Source organism: Mycteria americana, chromosome 21, assembly GCF_035582795.1.
Source record: "Mycteria americana isolate JAX WOST 10 ecotype Jacksonville Zoo and Gardens chromosome 21, USCA_MyAme_1.0, whole genome shotgun sequence".
Lineage (NCBI taxonomy): Eukaryota > Metazoa > Chordata > Aves > Ciconiiformes > Ciconiidae > Mycteria > Mycteria americana.
Window position 1 is genome coordinate 3,252,063 of NC_134385.1, and position 14,454 is coordinate 3,266,516.

The window sequence follows — 14,454 nt, forward strand, 5'->3', positions numbered from 1 at the left end:
TGGCACGTGGGGTTTGCTCGGCGGTGCTGCTGCCAGCAGCTCGTTAGCGATGTGGCATTAGCTCTGGGGCCGTCACCGCTGCGGGACCGAGCCCCTGGGAGCGGCTGCGTCCCAGGTCCCTGCCGTATCCCTGCTGGCATCTCTCGGACGAGGCTAGCGCTGGCTTTTGAGACCTCGTAAGGAAGCTTTTCATTTTTGGAGGATGAGCGGGCAATGCCCCGGGGAGCCGCCGCCTCGCCCGGGCCAGCGCAGCCAGGCTGGCCCCTGCGCTGGCGAGCCCCTCCTGACCTGTATTTCTTGGGAAGAGGCTTTTGGGGGGAGCGTGGGGATAAATTGGGCGTGAGGCTGCTGACGAGGCGCTCTGCCAGGTGTTTTGGCCCTGGGAAGCGGCCGGGGTTGAGCAGGGTCTGGATGCTGATGAGTCACCGTCGTCTCCGGTGGGGCCCTGGCTGGTGGCATCTCCTGTCCCCGCCGTCCTCGCGGTGGCCCTGCCCTGCTGCGTGCCCTGCTGCGGGGGACCAGAGAGGGGACGGCAGAGCCCAGGCGGGAGCTCCCGGGTCCCCACCGCACCCAAGCGGGAGAGGACGCTGCCGCCTTGCCGTGGGGGACAGGGTGGGTGATGGGGGGTCCCCCGGGGGAGCCGGGCCGGTGCCGGCGAGCCTGCGTGTCCTCCTCTCCCCGCCTGCGCTAATGGGATTTTTTCTGGGGTTGTAGCTCCATTGTGAACCTCTTAATCTCCCGTGTCCCAGTGCTGCTGCCCAGGGGCAGGCGGCTGGGAGAGCCCTGGGAAGGGGTTCGGGGTGGGCCGGTGCCCCCCGCTCCCTGTTTTCTGTCTCGTCCCTCCTTTTGGCATGCGTTACCCTGCTCCGGTCCCCCCGAGCTGGTGAGAGGAGCCGGGATGCTGCCTGCTCCTCGAACCCCTGCCCTCGGCGGCATTCGGGGCAGGAGCTGCAGGAGAGAGGCAGGACGTGGGGCCGGACTGGGACGGCAGCATGGGTGCTGTTGTAGCCGGTTGGGACCCTGCCACTGCGGCTCCCCGAAGCCACACCGGCTCCCCAGGGCACCCGGGGCTGCCCCTCCGTGCTCCGAGCCGGGGGAGCCTGGCAGGAGGGTGAGCGTATGAGCCAGTCTCTTGGGGCTCTTGGCGTTAAGGATTAAGAAGCAAACCTCTGGAATTGGGGAGAAACACCCCTGCGGGAGCCGGCACGGCGGCTCCGCGTCCCCGTTGGTGTGCATGGAGAGCTGCTCTGACTCCTCCCTGCTTTTCTTTTTTTTTTTTTTTCCCCCCATTTCTCTCCCACCCCTTCCTTTATGCTACCTTTGCCAACCTTCCCCGGGTTTTGTGTTTTTTATCCCCCTCCCCAGCCTCTCCCGCTCCCCCTCCCCACTCCGCTGCCTGATTCCTGCTCCCTGTTTGTGTTGGCGAGGGCCGTGCTCCAATTACCTCATATTTGGAGAGAAGGACGCCGCAGCCAATCCCCGCTCCCTCTGCTTTTAGGTCAAGTGATTTCTGAACTGCAGTGAGATGCTTTGAATTTGTCTTCTCGCAGCGCCCAGGCTGTAAGATGGCTGTCTGGAGCGGCGGCGGCGGCAGGGCTGGCGGGAGGGAGCGGCGGCGAGGGGCAGTCCGCGGCACGGTGTACGGCGTGCGTTTGAGCCGATGAAGCCCGGCTCGGGATTTATTCGGGAGCCGGCGACTCGCTTAGCTGCGTTACTGCCGGCACTGAGGAGGAGAAGGAGATGGGGAATTCTCTGGGCTGTGTTAAAGAGCCGAAAGAAAAAGCTGCGGGAAAGGCACCCCTGTCTCCGAAAAAAAGGGTCCGCTTTAAACGGAGGCGGAGGGGGAAGAGGAGAGCGATGCTGGAGGCGGCCCCCCAGGAGGAGCCCCCGGCCCTGGAGGTCGCTGAGGATGAGGAGGTGCCGAAGTCGAAGGCAGCCCCCCGGCAGGAGGGAGGAGAGGAACCTGCCGGGAGCCGGCGTCGCGGGGGGGACCCCAACCCGGCGGCCCTGCACCCCGGGCTCATCGTGCAGGTGAAGGAGCGGTTTCAGGGGGAGGTGCAGAAAGCTCGCCTGGTGCTGGAGCCGCGGCGGCTGGGTGCAGCGGGGGCTTCCCCGGAGGAAGGCACCACCGTCATCGCCCGCTTGCTGGAGAACCCGGCTGAGAAGGACTGCGAGAAGGCGGTGAGCCGGCTGGTCGAGCTGCAGAGGAGAGGTGCGGGCAGCTGCCGGGCCGTGCTGCTGCCCTTGCGCGGGGGGACCGATGGCCACGCAGAGGGGCTCCTGTCCCCGGCGAGCGCCGTGTCCGGCGAGGAGCCGGCAAAGAGCCGGGAGCCAGGGGCCGGCAGCGCCCCGGATGCCTGGGGGAGAGGAGACAGCAACGAGCCCGGCTCCAGCGCGGCATGGACCTGCTCCACGGCAGAGCCGGGCACCGTTTCGGAGCTGTCTACGCCGTCCCCCATGGTGGATCAGCTAGAAAACCCCAGTGTGGGGAGAACCTCAGGGTTGCCATCATCTCGGGCCGGGGAGGGAGACGGGCACGGACTGCCAGCCTCCCGCAGCCCATCCTCCTTCAGCGGCCGCAGCGGTGGCGCGGCCCGGAGCTCCTCGGGGTACGGCAGCGACCCGGCGTGCCGGCCGGCCAAGGGCGCTGGAGCTGGTGGGACCACGGCGTCTCCCTCTGAAGGTGGCCGCAGGCTCGCTGCGGAGGGCTGGGCTCGGAGGGGGAGCTCGGGGACGGCCGGAGGAATGGTCAGTGTCTGCGTGTACCCTCGCCCCCTTTTTGGAGCAGGGTGGGGGGGGGGACCTGGTTCAGTGGACCCCAGATCCTGGTGGCCCCTGGGGATGGACATCTCGGCGAGGTGCAACCTCGTGCTGAGCGCGGGCAGGAGGACTCTGGTGCGGAAAGCTCCTGAAGCCTTTCCCCGTACGAGCGTCTCTGCCGGGAAAGCATCCCCCGGGGACCGCCCCGTCCTGTCCTCCGCTCCTGGCACGGACGGCCAGAGAGCGGCTCTTGCCGGAGCCGGTGGGTGCGGCCGGCGGTCACACGGGCCCTCGGCGCCGTTGCATTTGCCGTCGGCAGCACGCTTGCTGTTGGCGGTGGCCCACGTGCCCTTGGGGCTGCTGGGTCGGGTGTGAGTTTGGGGTGTCCCCTTCCTGCTGCCCACGCTCAGCTCCCAGGCAGGCGGCAGTGGGTGAACGTGGAGGCGCGGGGGCTCTGCCTGCTCCGAGGGGGTTCCAGGAGGAAGAGGAGGGGACGATGCTGTGTTTTGGAGCCCATTGTCGCTGTTTGGAGGTCGCTCTTTGGGGGCGACAGGGTGGGCTGAAGCTGCCCTTGGGTTTGGCCGAGCTCTGCGTGCCCCAGGACAAGCGCGTGGTTGGAGGGGTGGGAAAAGGGCTGTGGCCCCCGATACCTTTGCCGGGTTGGGACCAGCGTCACAGCCACCATCTGGCCTTCAGCGTCCTGCCACCGGTTGCTTGATGCCCGAGGCTGATGTTGGAAGGGTTTGGAAGGGGCTGGTCCTGGGTCCTGCGAGTTTCCGCTCTTTCTTCTCACCGGTGCCTCCCTAAATCTTTGTCCTGACACAGACATGTGAAGAAAGGAGGGTGGAGCTGGTGCCGCATCCTGCACCTCCGTAAGCGCATCTCTAGGAGGGTCTCCTGCAAGGATGCCCTCGGGGAAAGGCCCGTGGGTTGGAGAACCCCAGTGCTGCGCGAATGATGAAAAATAAAGGATTTATCTGAGCTGGGTGCCGCGAGGAGCTCCCTGATGGGCAGCGGTGCTGGAGAGCCCAGGTGGGGCACAGCCGATGGGTGGGTTCGCAGAAGGTTTCATTCCGCTCTTAATTAAGAGCTGCCGGGTAATCAATAAGGGGGTGCTGGGCAGGCGGGGGTTTGTGGGTGCCTCCCTGCAGGTGCGGAGGGTCCCATCCTGCTGCTCGCCCGCCGCATCGCCCTATCCGTCCTGGCTCTGCTGCCGGGTCCCGGCATCCCTAAGGAAACCAGACCCCGGGGCTGGAGGAGTTAAAGGCAGTGCCGGCGGTGTGGCAGCGGCTGACAAAGAGCAGTTTTGTGTGTGATGAGAGTATCAGGCTCGGGAGAGGGAGGTGAGCTGCAGCATACCAATTACACCGCCGCTCGCTCGCCGTGCAGTGCCGTGCCGTGCCTCGGCAGCATCCTCCCCGCCGGCGGGAGAGGCGGTTAATCCTGCGGGTCCCTGCCTCCTGCCCGCAAAGGGATCTCTGGCAGCTGGGACCCGCGCAGTGCCAGCACCCAACCGGGTGTGTTTTGGGGGGGAATACAGCAACTGGGCGCTTTCAGGGCGGAAGGGGGCTCGGAGGGGCGGCGGGTGGGGCTGGGTCCCGGCACACCTTCTCCCGCGGTGCTGGGAGGAGGAATCCAGCGAGCAAACGGCCCGCGTTGCCTTTCCGCAGGCGCCCCAGAAGATACGGGAGGCTCGCATCCTCCCTTTTGTCTGCCCCTTAATTAAGGGGAGGTAATTGTACTAATTGGGGAGCTGGCAGGGGGATGGGCGAGGAGGAAGCCGTGCCAATCAGAAATATGCTGGCATGCGGAGACACGTGCGTTTCGTCACGTGCGAGTCTGGGATTCGCAGCCGGTCCTGTGCGTCTGTCTAAGAGGGGTCTGTGACTGGCGGTCTCTTTTGTTGGGGAAGTGGGTCATGGCACCCCTGCCACCGGCAGCCCCTGCGCCCGCCTCGCCAGGCACGGCAAGGCAGAGGGGGGACGCGCAGCCTTCTCCCCATCCTTGCCTTTTCCCCCCAGGATGGAGCCGGTGGCCCCGCTCCAAGCGGCTTTGCTGGCTGGAGGTGGAGGAGAGACCTCTGCCCCGCTCGTCTTCTCAAACAGCACCTCCGCGCGCTGTTTCCCGCTCCTTAAGTTGGTTTGGATTTTGGTTTTTTGGTTTTGATATTGTTTTTTTTTTATTTTATTTTTTTTACAACACGATGCTCCAGGTGGAGCATCCCCTGCCACGCCACCAGCCCCGGCAAGGGATGGCATCAGCGGTCCCCTCTTGGCCGCTTCCTCGCTGCCCGGCCGCGGGTGCCGCTGGATGGGGCCGACCGTTCCTGCGCGAGCCCCGGGTGTCTGAGGGTGCTGGGGCTCCTCGTGGCGGGCGCTGGGCAGGAGCGGGTTTGCGCGGGAGGGTGCACGAGCATTGCCCTCGGCACGGTGCGTTTGGGACGGGAAGAGACCCCCGCCTGGGCCGCCGTCTCGCCAGGGCGTCGCGTTCTCGGTGAGCTGCGCCCCGAGCCCTGGCTGAGGAGGGGACGGTGCCGGTGTCGCGCGCCGGGGCGTGCCGTGGGCCGCCGGCTGCGCAGCGCCGCTCTCCGGCGCGCTCGGAGCGCGTGCGGCAGCGGCCGCTCCCGAGAGCGGAGCCTGGGCGGAGGAGCGGCTGCGGTGAGCTCGGTGCTGGTGGTGGGAAGCTGGGGTCCGGCGGCGGTGGCTCCTGCGCTGGCTGGGCTGGGCTGGGCGCGTGGCCGAGCAACGCCTCGTGCCCCTGTAAAACGGGGTGGGCGAACGGCTGTGCCTCCCTCGCCCGCCTGGATCTCCAGTTTGCCCAAACCGTGCCGCGCCTCGGCACCCCGCTGCTCTCCTGCGGGTCCAGTGGTCCCTTCCCGTGTCTGCTGGCTGCGGGGTCCCCTCTCCCCCACGCTCCCCCACGGTGACCAGGAGTTTTCTCCTGCCCTTCCTGGCAGCTGCCAGGTCTCGGGCAAGTTCATAGAAACTGGACGTGCCTGGTGGTCGTTCCTCCTTCCGCATCGCCCCACGGCTGTGCCGCTTCCTTGCAGATCTCCGACATCTACATCAGCGGGGAGTCGGGGGATATGTCGGCCAAGGAGAAGCTGCTTCTGTGGACGCAGAAGGTGACGGCAGGTTACATCGGGGTGAAGTGCACCAACTTCTCGTCGTGCTGGAGCGATGGGAAGATGTTCAACGCGCTCATCCACAGATACAGGTAGGCAGGAAGGAGCAGCGGAGAGCATCGTCTGGGTGGGAGGAAGGGCTGGGGACCTCCCGGGGGTCCCTGCCCACCGCTGTGGTTGGTGACGGTCTGGAGTGCTTGGAGATGTAGGTGAGGCTTGCAGGGAGCAATGTCTTTTTTACCTGGAAATCGTCTCTTCTGCCAGGTAGCTGGGGGGGCGGGGGGGATGCTTGGAATGAGCAGCACATACATCGGGTTGCAAGAAAAAAACCATCTTGAATGAGGCTGGGGAGAGAGGCAAGAAAGCAAAGCTTTGAAACTCTAGAGTACGGGAGCGCTGCGGTGTTTTACGTGTTACTGCTGCCCATTCTGCTCTCCGTGAGTAGCAGCGCTTCCATCCACGCTTTCATCCAAGGGCCTCGGAGCTCTCCTGAGCAGCAATTAAACCTCTTGCAGTTCCTTGAGAGACAGCACGGCCCTGCACACCTTCCGTTTGCTCAGCGTAGGCAGCGAGGTAGAGCTGGGGCCGGCTTCTGCCCCGGCCGCTTGGTCAAGGGGACTTGGCATGGCTTTGAGTGCCTGAAGGAGAACAGCAAAAGCCTCGTGAGGAAGCATCTCCTGGTAGCTGGAAATAGCACTGCCTTCCCGCGCCGCTCTGTGCTCGCTCACGGCCCGGAGGAGCGGGCAGGGTTTAGCAGCGAAGGACGCGCGAAACTCCCGCGGGCAGGGGATGGGGTGCGTGGTGGGGAGCAGACCTCGCCGGCACGGCGTGGTGCTCGGGCTGGGATTTTCCTGGCTCCGCTGTGCTGGTTTGCGCTTCGTTTCTGCCGCGGCTCGCTGGCGTTGCTCTGTTGCCGGTGTTTTCTCTCGGCGCAGGGCTGGCAGCGCCCGTGCCTGCTGCCTCCCCTTCGCTCTGCTGTGGGCAGAGGGCTCTGCCCACGTCCTCCGGAGAGGTGTAACCACCCCGCTTTGGGGCTGTTTTGCGCATCTCCTTCCAGGGAGGGCTCGCAGTCCCAGCCCGGCACGCTGGGTACAGAGCGGGTGAGTCCCGGAGGAGCACGAGAGGTTTTTCTTCACAGGCTGGACGTCCCCTTCCCAAAGGGGATGAGCTGGGGAGGTGCTGCAGGCCAGGTCCCCTCGGAGAGCCACCAGCCTGGGACAGGACAGGAGCTCGGACGAGCCCTCGGGAACCACCCGGGGCAGCGGTGCCCGTCTGGGATGCTCTGCCCTGGGCACCTTGTGCTGTTTGCCGTCGTCGTGACTCCGGCGCGTGTCTTGCAGGCCAGATCTGGTGGACATGGAGAGGGTGCAGATCCAGAGTAACCGGGAGAACCTGGAGCAGGCCTTTGAGATCGCCGAGCGGCTGGGGGTCACGCGGCTGCTGGATGCCGAAGGTGGGTGGCTGGGGGAAGCGGCTGCTACAGGGAGACGCCGACCTCTCCCCCTGCTCCCGTTTCTCACTGCCTTTCTGCTTCCCCCTTGTCAGACGTGGACGTCCCCTCTCCAGACGAGAAATCCGTGATAACTTACGTGTCTTCAATCTACGATGCCTTTCCCAAAGTCCCTGAGGGAGGAGAAGGGATCAGCGCTATCGTAAGCACCGCTGCGGGTTGGGGGGCTGGGACAGCGATTTGGGAGGCAGCTGGTTGTTGCGGGAAGGGTTTGGAGGTTCCCCGTCCGCCGTAGCAGATAGCCGATGGGTGGAAGAGGCTCGGGGGGAGGAAGGAGCTTCCCCGTTAGCGTGTCTGCCCTGTGAACTGTAGGGCCGCGGCGTTCTCCAGGCTCTGCAGCTTCTGCCACGGGTTTTAAGCTCGTGGGAAAGCTGAGCTGGCTTCCAGGGAGCGGCTTGCAAGGAGGATCCTCCTCCTCTTCCTCCTCCTCCTCCTCCTTCCTGTACCTGGGATGGCATCACAGCAGGGAGGCACAGGCGGATGACCCACCCTGTAGCTGCGACCGTGGCACCTCGGTTCCCTCCGTGCTCTGCTCGGCAGGGCTGGGCTCTGCCTCTCCCCTGCGGAGACCTGCCCGCCGGCAGCGCTCTGCAAGGGCCCTCTCGCCCCGCAGGAGGTGGACGCGAGGTGGCTGGAGTACCAGAGCCGCGTGGAGTCCCTCATCTCGTGGATCAAGCAGCACACGATACTCATGTCAGATAAATCCTTCCCCCAGAACCCTGTAGAGCTAAAGGTAGGTCCTGGCCAAGGTCCGTCCGCGGTGTCGCGCGCGCTCGGTGCTGAGAGCTGGGTGGGGGCGTTGCCCGGGTGGTTTCTGATGAGCCTTTCTCATCCCAGGCACTTTATAACCAGTACATACACTTCAAAGAAACCGAAATCCCAGCGAAAGAGCAGGAAAAAGGAAGGATAGAGGAGCTCTACAAACTGTTAGAGGTAGGTATCATCATGGCTACCCGGAGCCTTGTAGGTGGGAGTGTTGTGCTTTTAGCAAGACGGAAGCGTGCTCGGTTCAGGTTTATTTTGGATGGAGAAGTGGAAATAACCCTCAGGGTAAATGATGTAGCAAGCAACGCGCTGCAGGAGCGGAGGCAGAGCTGTTGCCTTACGGCCCCGCTTTCCCTGCTGTAATCTCTCTCTAGCCAGCTCGAGGAGGTGGGCACTGCCATTCTGTTGCTGTTTTTCCCCAGGTATGGATCGAATTTGGACGCATCAAGTTACCCCAGGGGTACCACCCCAACGACGTGGAGGAGGAGTGGGGCAAGCTCATCATAGAGATGCTGGAGCGCGAGAAGCTCCTGCGGCCGGCGGTGGAGAGGTCGGTGCTCTGCCCGCGGCAGGCAGAGTCCCCCGCAGGGACGTCCCCCGCTGCCCTGGCTGGAGGGACGTCCCAAAGCCCCCCTCTCATTCTCTTTCCCTCTGTCATCGCAGGCTGGAATTGCTGCTACAAATCGCTAACAAAATCCAGAATGGTGCCCTGAGCTGTGAAGAAAAACTCACTCTGGCGAAGAACACGCTGCAAGCTGTGAGTGGGGGGTGTTATTTTCCCCTTCCTAATTTTTTTTAATTTATTTTATTTTGTTTTCCTGCCTCTTCTTTTATGCCCATCTCTTCCCCTCTCTTCCGTGTGGGGTGGTGGGTTCCCATGGACAGCTTTCCTTTCTCTTCTGACATCGAGCCTATCCCAGAGGGGCTGCAGGGGCGATGGGGGATACCTGGTGGTCCGTGGCACGAGGACCTTGGGGACAGGGGGCAGGGGAACGGCCTCGCCGTGCAGCAGGCTGCCCCTGGGGATGCAGCTAGTGAGGCTGGACGGCTGCAGAGGTGCTGGCTTGGAGGACAACTGCACTTCTGGGAAAGCTTGTTGTATAATGTGGCTTAAAAACCCCAAAATCTGTTTTATTTGTCTAAAAGACTGGTAGAAAGGACTCAGTTGCAGAGCGTAGCTGCCTGGGTAGGGAGGAGATTTCTGAAGAGGGGTGTTTTGTTCTGGGAGGGAGAGATGTAAGGGTTGGGAGCTAAAACCGGTCAAACCCAAGCAAGAAACGTGACCCAAGCACGTTAAGTGACCGTCCACGGGACTGACCACGGGGGCCCATCTATCACTAGAAGCTTTCAGTTCATCTGCAGGAGCTTTCCTAAAGGGGATGTGCTGGGTGTGGTGGGAGCGATGAACTCATGTTCTTCTGCTCAAGTCAAGCTTGTGGATCCAAAAGGTCTTTTCGGTCTTAAAGTTGATACTGGGTTGCTATCGCGTTCTCTCTGCCCGCGTGCCTGGGCTGAGGAGACCCAGCCCTCAGTCTCCTCTCTCGGCGCAGGACGCTGCTCACCTGGAGTCGGGCCAGCCGGTGCAGTACGAATCCGACGTGGTCGTGTATCTGCAGGAGTGTGAGGGGCTCATCCGCCAGCTACAGGTGGATGTGCAGATCCTTCGGGACGAGAATTACTACCAGCTGGAGGAGCTGGTGTTCAGGTGAGAACGGCCATGTCCGAGATGGGCTGTGGATGGAGAAACGCGGTCGGGGGCTGATGCGCGGGGTCCTCTGCTGTGTTGTGGGGAAGGAGGGAGTGTGCGTGCGTCTTCTTACCCGTGCCTTGCTTGCTCCTCCAGGATCATGCGGCTGCAGGACGAGCTGGTGACGCTGAGGCTGGAATGCACCAACCTGTACAGGAAAGGCCACTTCTCCACCCTGGAGCTGGCACCCGCTTCCATGCTGAGCACGACGCACTTGAAGGGCGAGTCCCTGACGAAAGGGCTGCACACCTCCTCTGCCTCCTGGTTCCGGAAGCCCATGACCAGGACGGAATTGGTGGCCATCTCCTCTTCCGAAGATGAAGGCAGCCTCCGGTTCGTGTACGAGCTGCTGGCGTGGGTGGAGGAAATGCAGGTGAGTGCTAGCTCTCTGGGCCACGTTACCTGCCGCCGCTCACGCTGATGCGGGAAGGCAGGGAGTCGGTCTGGGCTTTTTCCTGCCTTTTTCCGTGAATAATTGCTTTGATGGTTCAAAGTTCCTGGAGAGCACCGAGGCTTTTGTCTTGAGTTGGGTTTTCTCTCTTGTGATCCTGCTGATCAGCGGGTGTCAGTGGGGAAGCGAATCTGTACTGATGCAGTCAGTCCTTCGGTCTTAACGTGGGTGCGAAGCTTGTGTAGGCTGCCCCAGAAATCCTTCAGTGTTGGAGCACTGGCTTAGGACCTTCTACCAGGACTGGCATGGTGTTTGTTCCCTCTTGAGTGACCCAGGAGGTTTCCTTGCCCTCGTGTCCTTTTGAGATACGCTCCTGCAAATGAGGAGCGCTGACTTGGGCCTCTTGGCCCGTTTCAGATGAGGCTGGAGCGGGCAGAATGGGGGAGCGACCTGCCGAGCGTGGAAACTCAGCTGGAGACCCAGCGGCACGTCCACACCAGCGTGGAGGACCTGGGCTCCAGCGTAAAGGAGGCCCGGGTGTACGAGGTACGGTGGCACGGGCTGGGGGACGCAGCGTGTGCGGGAAGGCGAGGGCGTCCGGATCGGCTCTTGTGGGTAAAGGTGCCCGGGGCAGAGGTATTTTTTTAAGGACGGAGCTTCTGAACTGACGCCGGGCTGGTGCGAGAGGCTGCTGCCCTGAGCCTTCCTTTGCACCTCCTTTTGCTCCTGCAGAGCTGGGGAGAAAGATTGGGAGTTGGGGTTTCAGGCGCTGCCGTCCTGTGTCGGGTAACAGGAGCGTTTTTCATCCTTCAGGGTAAAATGTCTCAGAATTTCCGTGCCAGCTACACGGAGACGCTTGGCAAGCTGGAGACGCAGTACTGCAAGCTGATGGTGAGTGGGCTCGTGGCACTGCCCGGGGAGCGCGGGGTCCGTCCCCGCCGCCCTGCTCCAACGCTGGGGAGGAGGGAAGAAACCGGTTGCCTTCAGAGCAGGGAAGAGGAATCACATTTCTTTATGTTCAGGAAACCTCGAGCTTCCGGCTGAGGCACCTCCAGAGCTTGCACGGGTTTGTGTCTCGGGCCACCGCTGAGCTGATCTGGCTGAATGAGAAGGAGGAGGAGGAACTGGCCTACGACTGGAGCGACAACAACCCGAACGTTGCAGCCAAGAAAAACTACTTCTCGGTGAGCGATCCCGGGCCAGGGCTGGTGGGATGGGTGCTCTCTTGGTTGCGCTGCTGCTTCTTTTGATCCCCTGTGGGACCTTCGGCTACCAACAGACCTGAAGTCCCCAGAGGTTGGATGCTTCCTCCCAAGTCACTGAGCTTGTAGCTCATGAGCGCAGCTGATGAAAGAGCTCTCCCTAGAGCAGAAAGTGCAAAAAAGCGTTTGTTCAATTGAGTTTCCATCAAAGAGGCATCAAAAGATGTCTTTTTAGCGCTATTTGGAACTAAAGGCATCTTTAACTAGTGGCGGGGGGCGGGGGGGGTCTGAGCTAAAGAGGAAAATTGATTCCTCTTTAAAGCAATATAAATAAATTGCTGTCTTTCCACGATTGCTGTCTGGAGCTGAAGGGCTCCCCGGGCAGGTTTCCAGTATCTGTGTGACATCTGCCCCGTGTGTTTGGTGCACAGGAGGCATCCTGATGGGAATCAGATGGATTCCAACCTGGCAACCTCATGGGAATTACAGTTGGACTCGATGACCTTAAAGGTCTTTTCCAACCGATAGGATTCTGGGATTCTGTGAAGCGGCTGTGGTGCTCCCATAAGCCGTGCTGGTTTCCCGGAGATCCCCTGGTATTTCCTGCAGTGCTTCCATGCTGCACGTTGTGTTAGCGGCACCCGCGGTCCGAGTGAGGCTGAGATCTGGACTTTGCTTGTGTCCTTCGCGCAGGAGCTGACGACGGAGCTGGAAGAGAAGCAGGACATCTTCCGCTCCCTCCAAGACACGGCCGAGCTGCTGTCCCTGGAGAACCACCCAGCCAAGCAGACCGTAGAGGTGAGCGGGCACGTGGAGGAGCCGGGAGGAGCCCCGAGAAGCGGCTGGCAGCAAATCTTCTCACCCGGGACCGGGGAAACTTGCTGTCCCACCCCAGGGTTGCCCTTATGGGCAGTCAGGGCTGATAAAGTGGTTTATGGTGGTAGAAGAACATCAGTGCAGCGATGGAGCTGTTTTATTGCGGGGAGTGCAACGAGAAGCTCAAGGCTGCTCCCAGATAATCCTCACCTCACCTTAAGGCACAGAGACGCTCGTACAGAGCGTGAGCCTTTGCTGCAGCGAGGCGATGCAGGGAATGGCCTCAGCTCCCTTGGAGTTATCCAGGCTTCCAGGAGAGCGGTGGTGGCGAAGCAAAGGGCTGCGGGGACATGTTTCTCCCTGGTGTTTCTCTCTGGGGTGGGAGAAAGCGAACCTGCGCCTGCCGCAGCCCCCGGCATCGCCGGTCTAGGGTCTGCTGTCTCCTACTCTTCGTGCCTGTGTCCAAACCCTCCCGATTGTGGCCGGGTCTTGCATCCCGCCGGCTGTAGCCGTGTCCTTCCTGCGACCCTCCTGGCTGGTCAATGCTCGCTCTTCATCGCCGTTTGGTGTGTGTGTGTTTCTCAGGCCTACAGCGCTGCCGTGCAGACTCAGTGGCAGTGGATTAAGCAGCTCTGCCTGTGCGTGGAACAGCACGTGAAGGAGAACGCTGCCTATTTCCAGGTATTTGGGAGGGACAGCCCAAATTCCCTTGGTCGCCATCGGCCGCGTGAGCTTCATAAGCTGCTGCTCCCTTCGGGGGAGAGGGAAGGAGGGATTTGTGTCCTCATGAGGGCCCAATCATCCTGAATTTCTCCTGAATCATCTCTTTCTCCTTAGCTGCTCTCTGGGGCTGTCTCAGTTGGGCCAGAGGGATCAGTTTCCACGTAGTTCTGGCCATCCATGTGGGAAGCTCCCTGCCCTTGCAGCCCTAAGGCCAGAATAGCGTCGGGAGCTGCTGGTTGAGATTTTGGGGTGCTCCCTTGCCTGCAGAGCGTGCTGCTGACTGCTCGGTGGACTTGTGCGGGTTTCCGTGACCCTCTTTGCCTTTGCAGTTCTTCAGCGACGCCCGGGAGTCGGAGACCTACCTGCGCAACCTGCAGGACTCCATCAAAAGGAAGTATTCTTGCGACCATAACACGAGCCTGACGCGGCTGGAGGACCTGCTGCAGGACTCCATGGTGGGTTCTCCAACACCCCTGCCACCCTGGGTGGGCGATGGGTGGCCTTCTTGCTCCGGTCCAGCAGCATTGCTTGGGGCACCTCTTGCTTCCCAGGGAAAACTGGGCTGGTTTTATTCCCGCAGCGACGCAGCGTCACCTAACGTGGTTTGTTTTCCCCCTCTCGGTCAACGTTCTCCTTTTTGTTGGAGCTGCTGCACGTGTTTGTACGCGGCCGTGGGGTGCAGGCTGCGCGTGAGCCCGGCCGCACCGCTGCGTGGACGTAACGCTGCCGATGGTAGCCGGATCTCGGTCGTTACGACAGCCGATGGGTCGCTTGTGTTTAGAGGCACCGTCCGGCGTCTGTCTGTATCCTCGGGGTGAAGAGCAGGCGCCGTGTGCCGTCTGCGCAAACTCATAGCTTGCCGCGTGAGCTGGCTCTTCCCCGTCGGTGCCCATCGTGCCATCCCGGCCTGCGTGGAGCCGGTCGTGTTCTGCTGACGGAGGTGTCGCGCGGAGCCCGTAGGATGCTCCTGTTCCTGCTTTTGAGCTGGGGCTTGCTAGGAGCGTGGTGGGACGCGGAGAAACGCGTGCTCTTTATCCGGACCAAATCCCGTGTTAATCCATCACCCTGGGCCGGTGGGGGCAGAGCCAGGGCAGCCTGACGGGGGCTGGGGCTGGGGGCTTCGGGGCTCGGCAGCGCTGATCTCCGAACGCGTGGCCTGGCTTAGCTGCGGCGTCGCAGAGAGCAGGTGACGGGCGATCGCGTTGTGATCTTCTTGTCCCAATCGGCCTGAAAAAACCAACCTAAAAACAAAACCCAAGGAGCAAAGCATCAGATGGTGTTTGAAACCAGGGACGGGGGAGGATTTGGGCTGTGGGTTGACCACCGGGCCACTGGTGGAAGTGGAAGGAGGAGACGTTTGAGGGTGCGGAGGCAGGTGGCCGCTTTGGCTTTGCTCTTAGCGCACACCACTGATTG

General features: G+C 62.1%; 1 protein-coding gene across 12 annotated transcripts in view; it reads left to right on the top strand.

Moving 5' to 3' along the window:
- Positions 1 to 14,454, top strand: part of MACF1 (microtubule actin crosslinking factor 1) — a 149,429-nt gene that overhangs the window by 43,836 nt on the left and 91,139 nt on the right. For all 12 annotated transcript variants that reach the window (XM_075522499.1, XM_075522504.1, XM_075522501.1 and 9 more), the window contains exons 6-20: positions 5,810 to 5,976; positions 7,225 to 7,337; positions 7,430 to 7,536; positions 8,008 to 8,127; positions 8,232 to 8,327; positions 8,582 to 8,709; positions 8,823 to 8,916; positions 9,710 to 9,864; positions 10,003 to 10,279; positions 10,715 to 10,843; positions 11,111 to 11,188; positions 11,320 to 11,481; positions 12,193 to 12,297; positions 12,901 to 12,996; positions 13,368 to 13,493. In XM_075522499.1, the coding sequence (XP_075378614.1) occupies positions 5,810 to 5,976; positions 7,225 to 7,337; positions 7,430 to 7,536; positions 8,008 to 8,127; positions 8,232 to 8,327; positions 8,582 to 8,709; positions 8,823 to 8,916; positions 9,710 to 9,864; positions 10,003 to 10,279; positions 10,715 to 10,843; positions 11,111 to 11,188; positions 11,320 to 11,481; positions 12,193 to 12,297; positions 12,901 to 12,996; positions 13,368 to 13,493 (1,953 nt within the window). The remainder of the gene's footprint in view (positions 1 to 5,809; positions 5,977 to 7,224; positions 7,338 to 7,429; positions 7,537 to 8,007; positions 8,128 to 8,231; positions 8,328 to 8,581; positions 8,710 to 8,822; positions 8,917 to 9,709; positions 9,865 to 10,002; positions 10,280 to 10,714; positions 10,844 to 11,110; positions 11,189 to 11,319; positions 11,482 to 12,192; positions 12,298 to 12,900; positions 12,997 to 13,367; positions 13,494 to 14,454) is intronic.